The following is a 15,485-nucleotide window of genomic DNA, read 5'->3' as shown; positions in this document are numbered from 1 at the left end:
GAAGACGAGAGCAGGCATTCCCCAGGGAAAAAGGCATGGAAAACGAGTCAAGCTGAAGGAGTAGATGCTGGTGCTTTCCCCATCCCCAGAGAAGGCGAGATCTTGTGCTAGTTTAAAGCACAACTAATTGAAGCAGAAATGCTTGACACGGCCATTAAGGGCACGGCAGCACGTGTCAGTGAAGGAAGAAGCTGGGCTTAGGTTATCTGCATAATGATAATTAGCCAAGGGATGGTCTTGAGCTGTTGGAGGCCCCCCCGAGAGCAACATCTCCAGAGCCTCCTGCAAGATGCAAGGGAAAAAGGCTTGAGCTGCCCTACAACACAAAAAAGGAGCCAAACCCCACCCATGCTGCTTTCAGCCGCTTTGCCTCTTCAGCTGAGGATTCAGGCCACTGCCTCTCATATGGGACAAAGATTGTGCTTTGCTCCCAGTCCCTTGTTTCTGCTGCCCAGCCCTTGGCTCCTGCTCCCCAAGGGTAGCATTTTCCTCTCCAACTCCATGATTTTGCTCCTCCTGCACCCTGAATTGCCTCAGCTGACTGCGGCTTCTGGGAATTGTCCCTCAAAATGTCTTCGAGAACACAGATCTCCAGGAGGTTTTCAAGGCAGCAGGCTGCAGGACCCTGCGCCGCTGCCTCCAGGAGAGATCTTGTCCCTGCTGGAGCCATTTGGGCTCAGCCCTGCCGCAGCTGGACGAGACACAGCAGGCAGCGAGTGCTCTGCTGCTTGTGAACTCCCTTCTTCAAGGAGCAGCCAGGAAAGGCTGTCCCGCTGCCCGGGCCTTATCAATTCCCTGCCCACTCTTGCCCGCGCTGACACGATCCGTCCTAAGGACGTGATTCGTGGAGGTTCTTTTTCACTGATCTCAGGGTGCAAAAACTGACACAACAAGGGGATTTGCAGTAAAATCAAAATACATGTACTATTATTAAATAGCCATAGAGAAGACGCATTAGAGAGAGGGGAATGAAGAAAGGGAAAAGAATAAGGAAAAGAAAAAAGAAGAGAGGGAGGGCAAGGAGGTATATAGCTATCAGACGTGCAGATGACAAAGTCCCTCAAAGTCCGGTTGGCCAAGAGGCCTGTCGTCTTCACGTCAGGGGAGATCTCCAAGGTATCAGTCAGGTCTAACCTTTTTTATAGTCCTTTTGAAATGGAGGAAGGGGACCCATTTCAAAATAGTCTATTGATAAAGGGTACAAGGAGTCCATCAGTAGTCCATCAGGAACAGGTGTCGTCAGCAGCAGATGTCGTAGGCAGGAACCATTGTGTTCTCGGTCCCGTGGTCGCTTGCAAAACTTGCTCCGGTCCCCACGCATACCTTCCCTTACCCTACGGTGGGGATTTCAGTCTCAGTCCTTTTGGGAAGAAGAGGGGAGCTTTTCCATGTAGGGGTCGCATGTCCCAGTCCTTGAGGGGAGAGCCCTCTCCCATCTCAGTCCCTCTGTCACGGTGGTTGATGTACGGTGAGTGGAGGGTCCTTTTGTGGTGACCTCCGGGAAGGTCATTCCAGAGAGAAAGTCCAGCCAAGTCAGAAGGGTGGAAAAATTCCAGCACTAGTGTTGCTAGGTGATGCAGGCAAAGGAGAGCACACTGCCCCTTCTTGGGTGCAGTGTTGTTCCATGAGTTGAGCAAACACACCCATAGGCAATAATCTGGCTTGGTGGACCAGACAGACCTGGATTTTCAGAACAGGATCTTTCCCTTTCCCCGGTGGTCTTGGCTTTCATGACGATCGAGAGGCAAAAAATGAGGGAAGTTTTGGACAGACTCTCACAATAGCAAGAAGCTTCAGAAATTTGCATTTTCCTATGCCCTTTGTACCTTGGCAGAGGTTTCTTAAGTAAAAGGTTAAAATTCAACACATAATTCTACAATTTAAAATTTAAATGCTTAGTCCACATATTGCTAACTTAATTGAACCCCCCAAAACCTCCATTTCAACAGCAGCCCCTGCCTGGCTTCTGCCTGCCCACACCGTGGGCATCCACGGCTCCTCCTGAGCATGGAGCTCAGTCAGTGCTGGTGCTGGGTGGCTTTGCTGCTGCTGCCACCTGGACACTGGGGTGACCGCTTGTTCTAGGTTACAGTATAAACATGTATTCTATTCCCATCCTCAAGAGCTGCTGAAACCAGGAGGGGCATAGTTTTCTTCCTTATCTCCTGTTAATCAACAAGATCACCGCTCTGTCTCCACCTACCAAGGAGAAGAAAACACAAGCTTTCCTAGGTGCCGTAGGCTTTTGGAGAATGCACATTCCCGAGGACAGGCAGATTGTGAGCCCTCTCTACCTTGTCACCCACAAGAAGAACGATTTCCACTGGTGTCCTGAACAGCAACAAGCCCTTGCCCAGATTAAGCAGGCAATCGCTCATGCGGTAGCCTTTGGCCCAGTCACGATAGGACCAGAGGTGAAGAATGTGCTCTACTCTGCAGCTGGGAACCATGGTTTGTCCTGGAGTCTTTGGTAGAGGTGCCTGGTGAGACTCAAGGCTGACCACTAGGATTCTGGAGATGGAGCTATGAAGGCTCTGAAGCAAACTACATTCCCAGAGAGAAGGAAATCTTGGCTGCCTACGAAGGAGTTCAAGCTGCCTCAGAAGTAACTGGCACCAAAACGCAGCTGCTTCTGGCACCCCAGCTACCAGTGCTGGGCTGGATGTTTAAAGGAAAGGTTCCTTCCACACATCATGCCACCGACACCACATGGAGCAAATGGATTGCCCTCATCACCCAGCGCACCCAGATTGGAAATGCGAATGGCCCTGGCATTCTGGAAATTCTATCAAACTGGCCTGAAGGGGAGACTTTTGGATTGTCTTCTGAAGAAGAAGAGGAGCAAGTGGCACGTGCCAAGGAAGCCCCACCATATAGTGAGCTACCGGAGCCTGACAGACAATATGCCCTCTTCACTAATGGTTCCTGCTGAATTATAGGCACTAACCGGAAATGGAAAGCTGCAGCATGGAACCCCACAGGACAAGTTGCACAAGCTACTGAGGGACAAGCTGGATCGAGTCAGGTTGCAGAGCTTAAAGCCGTCCAGCTGGCTTTGGCTATTGCCAAACGAGAGAAGTGGCCGAGGCTCTATCTCTACGCCGATTCATGGATGGCAGCTAATGCTCTGTGGGGATGGCTGCATTGCTGGAAAAAGGCCAACTGGCAGCGCAGAGGGAAACCCATCTGGGCCACCAAGATTTGGCAGGACATTGCCACCCGAGTAGAGAGGCTGACCGTGAGATTCGACATGTGGATGTGTATGTACCCAAGAGTCAGGCTAATGAAGAGCATCACAACAACAAACAGGTGGACCAAGCTGCCAAGGTGAAAGTATCACAGGTGGATCTAGACTGGCAGCACAAGGGAGAATCATTCCTAGCTCTCTCGTTGGGCCCACGGTGCCTCTGGTCGTCAGGGGAGAGATGCAACATAGCGATGGGCCCGTGACCGAGGGGTGGGCCTTGCTATGGACAACATCTCACAGGTCATCCACAACTGCGAGAGCTGCGCTGCAATCAAACAGGCCAAGCGGGTGAAGCCTCTGTGGTACGGTGGGCGATGGTTGAAGTACAGGTATGGGGAAGCCTGGCAAACTGACCTCATCACGCTTCCCCAAACCCGCCAAGGCAAGCGCTACATGCTGACCATGGTAGAACCTACCACAGAGTGGTTGGAAACCTACCCTGTGCCTCATGCTACTGCCTGGAACACCATCTTGGGTCTAGAAAAGCAAATCCTGTGGAGACAAGGCACCCCTGAGAGAATTGAGTCGGACAATGGAATTCATTTCAAGAACGGCCTTATCAACACCTGGGCCAGAGAACATGGCATTGAAAGGACATATCATATCCCCTATCACACACAAGCTGGCGGGAAAGTTGAACGATGCAACAGACTACTTAATACTAACCTGAAGGCACTTGGTGGAGGAGCCTTCAGGAACTGGGAACTGAACTTAGCAAAAGCCATCTGGGTGGTCAACACCCGAGGACCTATCAATCCTGGTGCTGCCCAGTCTGAACCCCTGCACACAGGGGATGGAGACAAAGTTCCTGTGATACACATGAAAGGTATTTTAGGAAAGACTGTTTGGATTAATCCCACTGCAAGCAGGGGCAAACCCATCTGTGGGAATTTTTGCTCAAGGACCTGGTTGCACTGGCTGGGTAATGCAGAAGGACAGGGAAAGCCGTTGTGTACCACAAGGAAATCTAACCTAATTTGAAGCGAGAATTGTGTGTAAAGTTTCATTTTATATTATACATATATATAGATAGATACATATATATAGTAAGAGGATATTGGTTTGGGTATAAATGGTAATAGAATAAGGGTTAGATTATGTCCTAGGTTATAATATAAAATTATGTTCTATTCCCATCCTCAAGAGCTGCTGAAACCAGGAGGGGCATTGTTTCTTCCTTATCTCCTGTTAATGGGCCCATCAATGTCTTGCCACATGACTCAGAGATAACTCCCTCCCAGAGCCATTTCTGTTTCATGGCTAATCAAGGACCCACAGCATGAGGCAGAATGATATCAGCCCACTGTGAGATGCTCTGCCCATGGGGGAGGAGCTAAGCATCCCCAGCTGGATATAATCTGGGTTTTGGGACACAACAAGCAGTCTTTCCACTGGATTCCCAGAGGAACCGCCGCCCTTACCCACTGCTTTTCCAGAGGATGAGAGCTACCAGATTGTTTCGACAGGATCACCACTTCCACAAGTCCATTTCAGCTGGACTGCTACCACCACCCTAACTAGCAGGGTGTCAGGCTGTATTCTGACCCTGTCAGTGGTTTTTCTTTTGTATTATTGCATGTATTTTGGGGGTTTCTTTTCCCTTTTCCTAATAAATTGTATTTCTGACTTGGAGCCTCTCACTGGTTTTGCTTTCAAGCCAGGACACAAATCCATCTCTTTATTTCAACAGAGGAATGGGCCATTGCCTAACCTGCAAGCGGGGGGGTGGGGTGGGGTGGGGTGTCACCTTCAGTGTTGACTAGAGGGCAAGGCCAGGGGGCTCATGGGCAGAGAAAGGGATGTGTTGGTCCCAGGAGGGGCTGGAGGGTGCTGGGCTGGTCCTGGGGTCTTTAGAGTAACATGGATTGGCTGGGATGGGACAGACGGAGATAAAAATAGGGATGAAGGCAGCTTGGGGAGGCCCATGGGGAGAGCAGGTGGCAGTGGGATCTACGGGGCAATAAGAGGCTTCCTTATCGACGGTTGTTCTGGGGTCCTCTTCACAGAACACTTGAGAGGGCAGTCCAGGCTGTAACTGCTGCTGGAGGAGCTGCTGGAGGAGCTGCTCTCGCTGGAGGAGCTGCTGGAGGAGCTGCTCACGCTGTCTGGGTGTGAGGTGCAGCCACTGTCATCCAACTCCTGTCCCGAGGTGCTCCTGTGCAGAGAGGAGGTGGCTGAGGCCCCAGCTGCCAGTGGCACACAGGGACCCTCGTGCACAGCAGGGCCCAGAGCTGGCAAGGCTCCCCAGCACGGCTGGAGCTGCTGGCACAGCTGGGCCCCACTGGACAGCTGCCCCTCAAGGCCCCGGCCAGCAGGGTACGGCTCTGGGCAGGCTCCCTGGCCAGGAGCGGGCCCCAGAGCGCCTCTGCCTTTCAAGGGCAATCTCGGCCCTGCTCTTTCTCCTCCCCACCTCCCTCTGCCTCTGCCCCGTGCCCCTGGGGCTGCTCTTGGCCAGGCAGTCTCAGTGGGAGCCAGCTCTGGCTGCAGCCCCAGCGGGGCCCCCAGGACAAGGCCCAGCAATTGAGAGGCCAATGGAAGCACTGGGCAGCAGCAGAACCCTCAGCAGAGTTATTTGGACAATCATGGACTGGCCACAACCCCACTGCAGTCTCAATGGGAATGTTCCCTGACCACGTTAGACTTTCAAAAGAAGCTGTTTGAGGGGGAGAGCAACAAAACACTCACTGTTTTCTCTTCCAGGAATACCCGATTCCAAAGCAGCACAACAGGAAGACAAGCTCCAAACAAAGGACGCCTGCCTGTAACCCTAGCCAGCAGCCTGTTCCCTGACAGAAACCCCTTCCGAGGCCATCCTGGGCATCGGTAACAGGTCTTGTGGTGCCAGCTGCATCTGTGGGAGCAATGGGGAGCGTGAGCCCGTGCTGTGCTGCACTGCTGAGCTGGCAGCACGGTGGATACGGGCAGGACGTTCTCTGTTTCCCCCAGAGCTGGGGCCTGCAGGCACCTTGCCGGCGCTGGGCACAGGCTGTGCCAGCCAACAAAGCCCAGCAGGCCGGGAGGAGAGCCCGGGGGCAGCGCAGCTGCTTGGGCAGTGGCTGCTGCCAGGGACACGGGCCAAAGCCATCCCTGAGCAGCCACTGCCACCCCTGGCCCTCCCTGCCCCGTGACAGCTCCCCCAGCCCCAGGGGACAGGCTCAGGCCCTGTCAGGACCCAGCGCAGCCCCTGCCCAGTCGGGAGCCAGGGCTGGCTCTGGCCCTGGGCTGGCGGCAGGGCTCCCGCTCGGGGCTGCTCCTGTGCCTTGGGCCTCTGGGCACTCAGGGCCAGCTCCGCAGCAGCTGCAGCGCCAGGGACCTTGCTGCACCAGTACCGTTTCCCCGGGGCTCTGAACAAGCTCCTGCAGGCCTGGAAGCCGAGGCGCCTCCAGCTTTGGCTGCTGCCGCGCCGGGCAAGGGCAGGCCCTGGGGGAAGAGCTGCTGCCACACAGCCCCGGCCAGGGCTGAGCCTGGCACAGCAATTACCTGCTGTGCCTGTGCCCGTGTCTGGCATCGCCTTCCTTCCTGCAGCAGGGGTTGCCAATGAGCCACTGCTTCTCCCTGAGTGTTCCTCCTCCTGAACAGCCTTTTGGTCCATCACTTGAAAAAGGAAAAAAGGGACAACTGGATCAAATGGAAATATTCCCCACTGGGGAGGTGGCACCTTCATGAGGCAATGCTTGTCTAAGTCAAAGGTAAAGATCAGGAAAAAGCCCAGGTAATTGGGGCTGGGGCAGTGTGCTCCCTTGTGCAAACAGCGGCACCGCCTGATCTTCTCAGAGACTGGGAAATAGCAGGTGATCTCAGACCCACAGTACAGTTGGGGCACCCTATCAGCTACTGCCAAATTCCATCCTGCAGAGGCTGGGGAGGAATTGAAGCCAGGCCAGGCTGGGAAACAGCCCTGCAGGGCATGACTGCAGCAGCGGGGCAGCGAGGCTGCCATGGATCCCTTCCCGCTGTGCCGGGCACGGCGTGGCCAGATGTGCAGCCAAAGCCCCCGGCTGCTGAGTTCCACGGGAAGCATGAGGGAAAGGCACCCACCTTGTCCTCCAGGTGCTTCCTTCTGTGTTTGTCTCAGGAATTCATCTGAGTCATGAGACTTTTTGGCTGCAAAAACTTGGGTCTTTCCCTTTGGAAGACCTTAAGAGAAAGTAGTTCCGTTTCCCAGGAACGGATCCCACAAAAGCGGGGCTCAGCCTGTGGGGTCAGCAGGGACACACTACTCACCCCTGCCATGGGAGCTGGGTTGGGGCCAAGCATCCAACCCTGGAGCTTGAGAAGTCCTCCCTGCAGACACACCTGTAACTCAACAGCCACAGAAGCTTCTGCCATCTCTGATCTGCACGGGCACCATTGAGCCGCAGCAGCGGTGAGGAGATCGTGCAGGGCGCGGGCACACACGTGCATGGTTCTGTGCTGGCACCTGCAGCGCTGCCTCCCTGGCCCAGCTTTGGGCTCTGAGCTGGCAGCTCTCCCAGGGGAAAGGCCTTGACCTACCCTCAGCATCTCCCAGAGCCTCAGTCCTGGATGTGGGGCCTTCACCCACAGGTACAGCTGCAAAGAAAGGCAGGACAGAAGAGCTCCTGTGGCACTGCAGGAGATCCTCAGGCTGCCCACAAGGCTCAGCCCCGAGGCACAGCCCTGGGCCCGGCCCCTTCCCTCTCTGCTCTTCTCTGTGACTGCACAGAGCACACGGAAGGACACACTGGCACAGCACACGGGAGGAGGACTGAAAGATCAATACTCCTTCCTCCCACTGACAGCGATCCTGTGGGATCCCTCAGGGCTCCAGAAGGGAGCAGGGAAAGATTCTCAGAATCCTTCGGCCCTTACATAATGTTAAGGGAAATGGTTTATAAATGAGCTTTTGTTGCATTGATCCTGATTATTCACTAAGGAAAGGCAGAATGAAAACTTGCCTCTAGCATTCTCCAGGAACTTCAAACCATCCTTCATCAGGACTTCCTGAAAACCCATGTCACGATTCCCGTCTAAAAGGGAGCGGAGATCAGAACCATATCTGTGGCATGCTGGGATCCCCTAATGCTACAGGGAAAAGGGCACTGCCAGGGGGTTGGGTAAGGCTATGGGACCCAGATGTGAATAGACATGGCCAAAGGTTCTTAGGGGCCTGGGGAGCTCTCGGCTGGCTCCTGATCACTCTCCACACTCTTTCCCTGCCCTCAGCAACATCCCAGGGAGGGGTGGCTGGAGCAGCACAGGGCCCTGGGGCTCTCTCCCTCAAACTCACAGAGAATCCTCCCTAAAGCCCTGGGGAAAACTGCAGCAGGCAGTGCCACAGCTATCCCTCCCTCCTACACTCCCTCCTGCCCTCCTTCAGCTGGGACAGCTCCCAGATCCCAAGGGCAAACAGCCAGGCCCTCTCAGGACACACTGGAGCCTTGCTCTCCCCCTCTGTCCTTTCCCCACCGTGGGCACCCCGTGCAGTCACTGCCAGGTTTCAGGACATGTCTCCCATGGAGGGACCCCAGCAGGACTGCTCAGGACCCGAGTGCCCTGAGCCTGCTCGGGATAATTCCCCTGGGCTGTGCCGCTCTAGTCCAGGCTGTGCCCGCACTGCCAAGCAGCAGAGAGGGCAGCTCAAGCCTCAGCAGGGCTCAGGCCCAGAGGCACAGCAATTACCTCCTGTGTCTGTGCCTGGCATGGCCTCCCTTCCTGCAGCAGAGGCTGGCACGGAACCACTGCTTCCTGCGGGAAATGCTTCCTTCTGCACAGGCTCTCCTTTCATTTCTGGAAAATGGAAAAGAGACAGCTGGATCAGATGGAAACATTCCTGACTGGGAATGGGGAAGGTGCGACATCACTTGTGAAAGGAATGGATAAGGATCAGAAAACACGCAGGATTTTGGGACAACCCAAGGCTGCTTCCTTCCTCAAACAGCCCCAACATCTGATCTGCCTGGACATCAGGAAATTGCAGGGGATCTGAGGGTGGCCATGGACTGTGATGCAATTGGGGCTGTCTGTCAGCTGATGCCAAATGCCTTCCTGCAGAGGCTGGGCAGAAGCTGCAGCCAGGCCAGCCTGGGAAACAGCCCTGCAGGGCGTGAAAGCAGCAGCGGGGCAGCGAGGCTGCCATGGATCCCTTCCCGCTGTGCCGGGCACGGCGTGGCCAGATGTGCAGCCAAAGCCCTCGGCTGCTGAGTCCCAGGGGAAGCATGAGGGAAATGCACCCACCTTGTCTTCTCTGCAGACATTCCTTCAGCATTTGCCACATGATTTCTAATGGGTCCTGGAATTTCTTGCCTGCCATGTCTTTGGTCTCTCCTGTCGTAGGACCTTAAGAGAAAGTAGTTCCATTTCCCAGGAATGGATCCCACAAAAGCAAGGCTCAGCCTGAGGGGTCAGCAGGGACACACTACTCACTCCTGTGATGGGAGGTGGGCTTTTGTGCAGCATCCAAGGTAGGAGTTGGTGAAGTCGTCCCTGCAGACACATCTGTAACACAACAGCCACAGAAGCTTCTGTCACCTGGTCCTGACCAGTCAGTCAAACATTACGCCTTGGTGGGACAGTGAGAACATACCTGCAGAATGCTCGGAGGGCTGCACAACTTCAGAGCGCCAGGCTAATGGAGAATCCTTCCCAGCATCCCAGTCTGGAAGCAAACCAAGATGAGAACTGTTTCCATTGTGTGCCAGGGCTGGCTCTGGCCCTGGGCTGGCAGCAGGGCTCCCGCTCGGGGCTGCTCCTGTGCCTTGGGCCTCTGGGCACTCAGGGCCAGCTCCGCAGCAGCTGCAGCGCCAGGGACCTTGCTGCACCAGTCCCGTTTCCCCGGGGCTCTGAACCAGCTCCAGAGGCCTGGAAGCCCAGGTGCCTCCAGCTTTGGCTGCTGCCGGGCTGGGCAAGGGCAGGCCCTGGGGGAAGAGCTGCTGCCACACAGCCCCGGCCAGGGCTGAGCCTGGCACAGCAATTACCTGCTGTGCCTGTGCCCGTGTCTGGCATTGCCTTCTTTCCTGCAGCAGGGGCTGGCACCGAAGATAGAGTGCTTCCTTCAAGAAATGCCAACTTCCACTGAAGCACTATGTCCATCTCTTGACAAAAGAAGGGAGACAGCTGCATCAGATGGAGCTGTTCCCCACTTGGGCGGTGGCATCAGAGGTAATATTTGTGAAATTTACGGAGCAGGAAAATGGCCAGATTACAGTGGCATGGTGTGAGCACTTCCACCTCCAAACAGCCACCCTTTTCCTAATCTGCAGGGCTGGATATAGTGGGGGATCTCAGGGTGTGTTACAGTTTGGGCTGCCTGTCAGCTGATGCCAAATGCCTTCCTGCAGAGGCTGGGCAGAAGCTGCAGCCAGGCCAGGCTGGGAAACAGCCCTGCAGGGCGTGAAAGCAGCAGCGGGGCAGTGAGGCTGCCATGGATCCCTTCCCGCTGTGCCAGGCACGGCGTGCCCAGATGTGCAGCCAAAGCCCCCGGCTGCTGAGTCCCAGGGGAAGCATGAGAGAAATGCACCCACCTTCTCTTGTCTGCAGGGGTTCCTTCAGCTCTTGCCTCATCTGTTTGGAAGTTTGCAGGGACATCTTATCTGTTGTATCTTGGACTTTCCCTGTTGGAGTACCTTAGAGAAAAATATTTCCATTTCCCAGGAATGGATCCTACAAAAGCAAGGCTCAGCCTTTGAGGTCAGCAGGGACACACTACTCACCCCTGTGATGGGAGCTGGGCTTGCGTATAGCATCCAAGGTAGGAGCTGGAGAAGCTGGAGAAGTCCTCCCTGTAGACACATCTGTAACACAACAGCCACAGAAGCTTCTGTCACCTGGTTCCTGCCCGCTTGTCTACAATTCTTCCTTGGTGGCACACTGAGAACATACCTGCAGGAGGCTCCAAGGGCTTCAAAACTTTATTCATCCAAGCTGATGGAGAAGCCTTCCCAGCAACCTCATCTAGAATGGAGCACAGATGAAAACACTTTCCAGAGTGTGCTGGGATCCCCTTCTGCCACAGAGAACTGGGCACTGCAAGGGGGTCGGCTAAGGCCGTGGGAGCCAGATGTGAATAGACATGGCCAAAGGTGCACAGGGGCCTGGGGAGCTCTGGGCTGGCTCCTGGTCACTCTCCACACTCTTTCCCTGCCCTCAGCAACATCCCAGGGAGGGGTGGTTGGAGCAGCACAGGGCCCTGGGGCTCTCTCCCTCAGACACAGAGGAAATCCTCCCTAAAGCCCTGGGGCAAACTGCAGCAGGCAGTGCCACAGCTATGCCTCCCTACCTCCCTCTGTCCCTCCTGCCCTCCTTCTGTGGGGACACCCCCCAGATCCCAAGGGCAAACAGCCAGGCCCTCTCAGGACACACTGGAGCCTTGCTCTCCCTCTCTGTCCTTTCCCCACCGTGGGCACCCCGTGCAGTCACTGCCAGGTTTCAGGACATGTCTCCCATGGAGGGACCCCAGCAGGACTGCTCAGGATCCGAGTGCCCTGAGCCTGCTGGGGATAATTCCCCTGGGCTGTGCCGCTCTAGTCCAGGCTGTGCCCGCACTGCCAAGCAGCAGAGAGGGCAGCTCAAGCCTCAGCAGGGCTCAGGCCCAGAGGCACAGCAATTACCTCCTGTGTCTGTGCCTGGCATGGCCTCCCTTCCTGCAGCAGAGGCTGGCACGGAACCACTACTTCCTCTGGGAAATGCTTCCATCTGCACAGGCTCTCCTTTCATTTCTGGAAAATGGAAAAGAGACGCTGGATCAGATGGAAACATTCCTCACTGGGAATGGGGAAGGGGACAATTTCAGGAGGCATCACTTGTGAAAGGAATGGATAAGGATCAGAAAACACCCAGGATTTTGGGACAACCCATGGCTGCTTCCTTCCTCAAACAGCCCCAACATCTGATCTGCCTGGACACCAGGAAATTGCAGGGGATCTGAGGGTGGGCATGTCCGTTGGTCCAGTTTGGGCTGTCTGTCAGCTGATGCCAAATGCCCTCCTGCAGAGGCTGGGCAGAAGCTGCAGCCAGGCCAGGCTGGGAAACAGCCCTGCAGGGCATGAAAGCAGCAGCGGGGCAGTGAGGCTGCCATGGATCCCTTCCAGCTGTGCCCGGCACGGCGTGTCCAGATGTGCAGCCAAAGTCCCCGGCTGCTGAGTCCCAGGGGAAGAATGAGGGAAATGCACCCACCTTGCCTTCTTTGCAGACGTTCCTTCAGCATTTGCCACATGATTTCTAATGGGTCCTGGAATTTCTTGCCTGCCATGTCTTTGGTCTCTCCTGTCGTAGGACCTTAAGAGAAAGTAGTTCCATTTCCCAGGAATGGATCCCACAAAAGCAGGGCTCAGCCTTTGGGGTCAGCAGGGACACACTACTCACCCCTGTGATGGGAGCTGGGCTTTTGTGCAGCATCCAAGGTAGGAGTTGGTGGAGTTGTCCCTTCAGACATGGCTGTAAAACAACAGCCACAGAAGCTTCTGTCACCTAGTTCTTACCAGTCAGTCAAACATTACGCCTTGGTGGGACAGTGAGAACATACCTGCAGAATGCTCAGAGGGCTTCACAACTTCAGAGGGCCACGCTAATGGAGGAACCGTCCCAGCATCCCAGTCTGGAAGCAAACCAAGATGAGAACTGTTTCCATTGTGTGCCAGGGCTGGCTCTGGCCCTGGGCTGGCGGCAGGGCTCCCGCTCGGGGCTGCTCCTGTGCCTTGGGCCTCTGGGCACTCAGGGCCAGCTCCGCAGCAGCTGCAGCGCCAGGGACGTTGCTGCACCCGTCCCATTTCCCCGGGGCTCTGAACCAGCTCCAGAGGCCTGGAAGCCGAGGCGCCTCCAGCTTTGGCTGCTGCTGGGCCAGGCAGGGGCAGGCCCTGGGGGAAGAGCTGCTGCCACACAGCCCCGGCCAGGGCTGAGCCCGGCACAGCAATTACCTGCTGTGCCTGTGCCTATGTCTGGCATTGCCTTCTTTCCTGCAGCTGGGGCTGGCACCAAAGATGGAGTGCTTCCTTCAGGAAATGCCACCTTCCACTGAAGCTCTATGTCTATCTCTTGACAAAGGAAGGGAGACAGCTGCATCAGATGGAGCTGTTCCCCACTTGGGCGGTGGCATCAGAGGTAATATTTGTGAAATTTACGGAGCAGGAAAATGGCCAGGTGAGAGTGGCATGATGAGAGCACTTCCACCTCCAAACAGCCACCCTTTTCCTAATCTGCAGGGCTGGATATAGTGGGGGATCTCAGGGTGTGTTACAGTTTGGGCTGCCTGTCAGCTGATGCCAAATGCCTTCCGGCAGAGGCTGGGCAGAAGCTGCAGCCAGGCGGGCTGGGAAACACCCCTGCAGGGCGTGAAAGCAGCAGCGGGGCAGTGAGGCTGCCATGGATCCCTTCCCGCTGTGCCGGGCACAGCGTGTCCAGATGTGCAGCCAAAGTCCCCGGCTGCTGAGTTCCACGGGAAGCACGAGGGAAATGCACCCACCTTGTCCTCCCTGCCGCATTTTCTTCAGCTCTTGCTTCATCTGTGTGGGTGGTTCCAGGGATATCTTGTCTCTTGTGTCTTGGATCTTCCCTGTCAGAAGAACTTAGAGAAAAATACTTCCATTTCCCAGGAATGGATCCCACAAAAGCGGGGCTCAGCCTGTGGGGTCAGCAGGGACACACTACTCACCCCTGCCATGGGAGCTGGGTTGGGGCCAAGCATCCAGCCCTGGAGCTTGAGAAGTCCTCCCCGCAGACACACCTGTAACTCAACAGCCACAGAAGCTTCTGCCATCTCTGCTGATCTGCACGGGCACCACTGAGCCGCAGCAGCGGTGAGGGGATCGTGCAGGGCGCGGGCACACACGTGCATGGTTCTGTGCTGGCACCTGCAGCGCTGCCTCCCTGGCCCAGCTTTGGGCTCTGAGCTGGCAGCTCTCCCAGGGGAAAGGCCTTGACCTACCCTCAGCAACTCCCAGAGCCTCAGTCCTGGATGTGGGACCTTCACCGGCAGGTTCAGCTGCAAAGAAAGGCAGGACAGAAGAGCTCCTGTGGCACTGCAGGAGATCCTCAGGCTGCCCACAAGGCTCAGCCCCGAGGCGCAGCCCTGGGCCCGGCCCCTTCCCTCTCTGCTCTTCTCTGTGACTGCACAGAGCACACGGAAGGACACACTGGCACAGCACACGGGAGGAAGATTGAAAGCTAAATGCTCCTTCCTCCCACTGACAGTGATCCTGTGGGAGCCCGCAGGCCTCCAGAAGGGAGCAGGGCAAGATTTCCAGATTCTTTTAATCTTAAGATTATATTAAGGGAAATGGTTTATAAGTGAGCTTCTGTTGCACTGACCCTGATTATTCACTAAGGAAAGGCAGAATGAAAACTTGCCTCCAGCATCCTCCAGGAACTTCAAACCATCATTCATCAGGATTTCCTGAGAACCCATGTCACGATTCCAGTCTAAAAGGGAGCGGAGATCAGAACCATATCTGTGGCATGCTGGGATCCCCTTCTGCCACAGAGAACTGGGCAATGCAGGGGTGTTGGGTAAGGCTGTGGGAGCCAGATGTGAATGGACATGGCCAAAGCTGCAGAGGGGCCTGGGGAGCTCTGGGCTGGCTCCTGGTCACTCTCCAACCTCTTTGCAGGCCCTTTGCAACATCTCTGGAGGGGTGGCTGGAGTAACCCAGGGCCCGTGGGGTCTCTCTCCCTCCCGCAGAGGAAACCCTCCCTAAAGCCCTGGGCAAAACCATCCCCAGCGCTTCCCAGGGAGAAAGGAGCGCTGTCCCGGGAAACGGCAGCCAGGCTGCCGGCTCACCTGCTCGCCACGCTTGTAGCGGAGCAGCCTGGGCAGCCCTGGCAGGCAGGGCCACGGCCAGGAGCAGCAGGAGTAGGAGGCGCAGAGCAAGGGCCATGGTGCCTTGTCCTCCGCCAGTCCTGCAGCTCTTGCTGCCACCGCTGTCCTGACACCACTGTCCCAACGTCAGCACCGCTGCTGCCACCGCTGCTGCTGCCGCAACAGTTGTGCTCAGGGACTGAGTGCTGGCTCCTTGTGCTGCTGTGCAACCACGGAGCTCTGGCACCTCTGGCACCTCTGTGACCTCAGGGCCTGCTGAGAGCTCAGCCTGCTGTGACCCCAGAGCCCTGCTGTGACCTCATGGCCTCAGCTGTACCCCCAGAGTGTGCGCCCGTCTGCATGAATGGACTGCCCTGATTGTAAATGTTTTGCTTCATCAAAGGGCCATTGCTTAGCAAAACCTTTCTTTTGCCTGCTGACATTGCTGGTCAGGCTGCGTCCCTCAAGATGCTCTTATTGTTGCAGTTC

At 55.9% G+C, this 15,485-nt stretch overlaps 1 protein-coding gene and 1 long non-coding RNA gene across 2 annotated transcripts; both read right to left on the bottom strand.

Annotated features, from left to right (window-relative positions):
* Positions 1-4,319: 4,319 nt before the first annotated feature.
* Positions 4,320-7,378, bottom strand: LOC135293230 (uncharacterized). The gene is made up of 4 exons (XR_010355337.1): positions 7,286-7,378; positions 6,728-6,841; positions 5,933-6,098; positions 4,320-5,402 (listed from the first exon to the last, which is right to left on the bottom strand). It is a non-coding gene; the product is annotated as an uncharacterized LOC135293230 (long non-coding RNA).
* Positions 7,379-7,436: 58 nt separating this feature from the next.
* Positions 7,437-15,066, bottom strand: LOC135293223 (uncharacterized). Its single transcript, XM_064407218.1, has 20 exons — positions 14,979-15,066; positions 14,549-14,620; positions 14,127-14,183; positions 13,854-13,925; positions 13,665-13,754; positions 13,120-13,236; positions 12,729-12,800; positions 12,569-12,640; positions 12,380-12,481; positions 11,815-11,922; positions 11,087-11,158; positions 10,918-10,998; positions 10,729-10,830; positions 10,183-10,299; positions 9,792-9,863; positions 9,632-9,703; positions 9,443-9,544; positions 8,888-8,995; positions 8,164-8,235; positions 7,437-7,441 (listed from the first exon to the last, which is right to left on the bottom strand). Exons 2-20 carry the CDS (start codon positions 14,604-14,606, stop codon positions 7,437-7,439), a joined length of 1,551 nt encoding a protein of 516 aa, XP_064263288.1. The 5' UTR covers positions 14,607-14,620; positions 14,979-15,066.
* Positions 15,067-15,485: the final 419 nt, after the last annotated feature.

The sequence above is a fragment of the Passer domesticus genome, unplaced genomic scaffold (genome assembly GCF_036417665.1).
Source record: "Passer domesticus isolate bPasDom1 unplaced genomic scaffold, bPasDom1.hap1 HAP1_SCAFFOLD_89, whole genome shotgun sequence".
Lineage (NCBI taxonomy): Eukaryota > Metazoa > Chordata > Aves > Passeriformes > Passeridae > Passer > Passer domesticus.
Note: the sequence above shows the minus strand (reverse complement) of the source record. Positions and strands in the feature narration are given on the sequence as shown.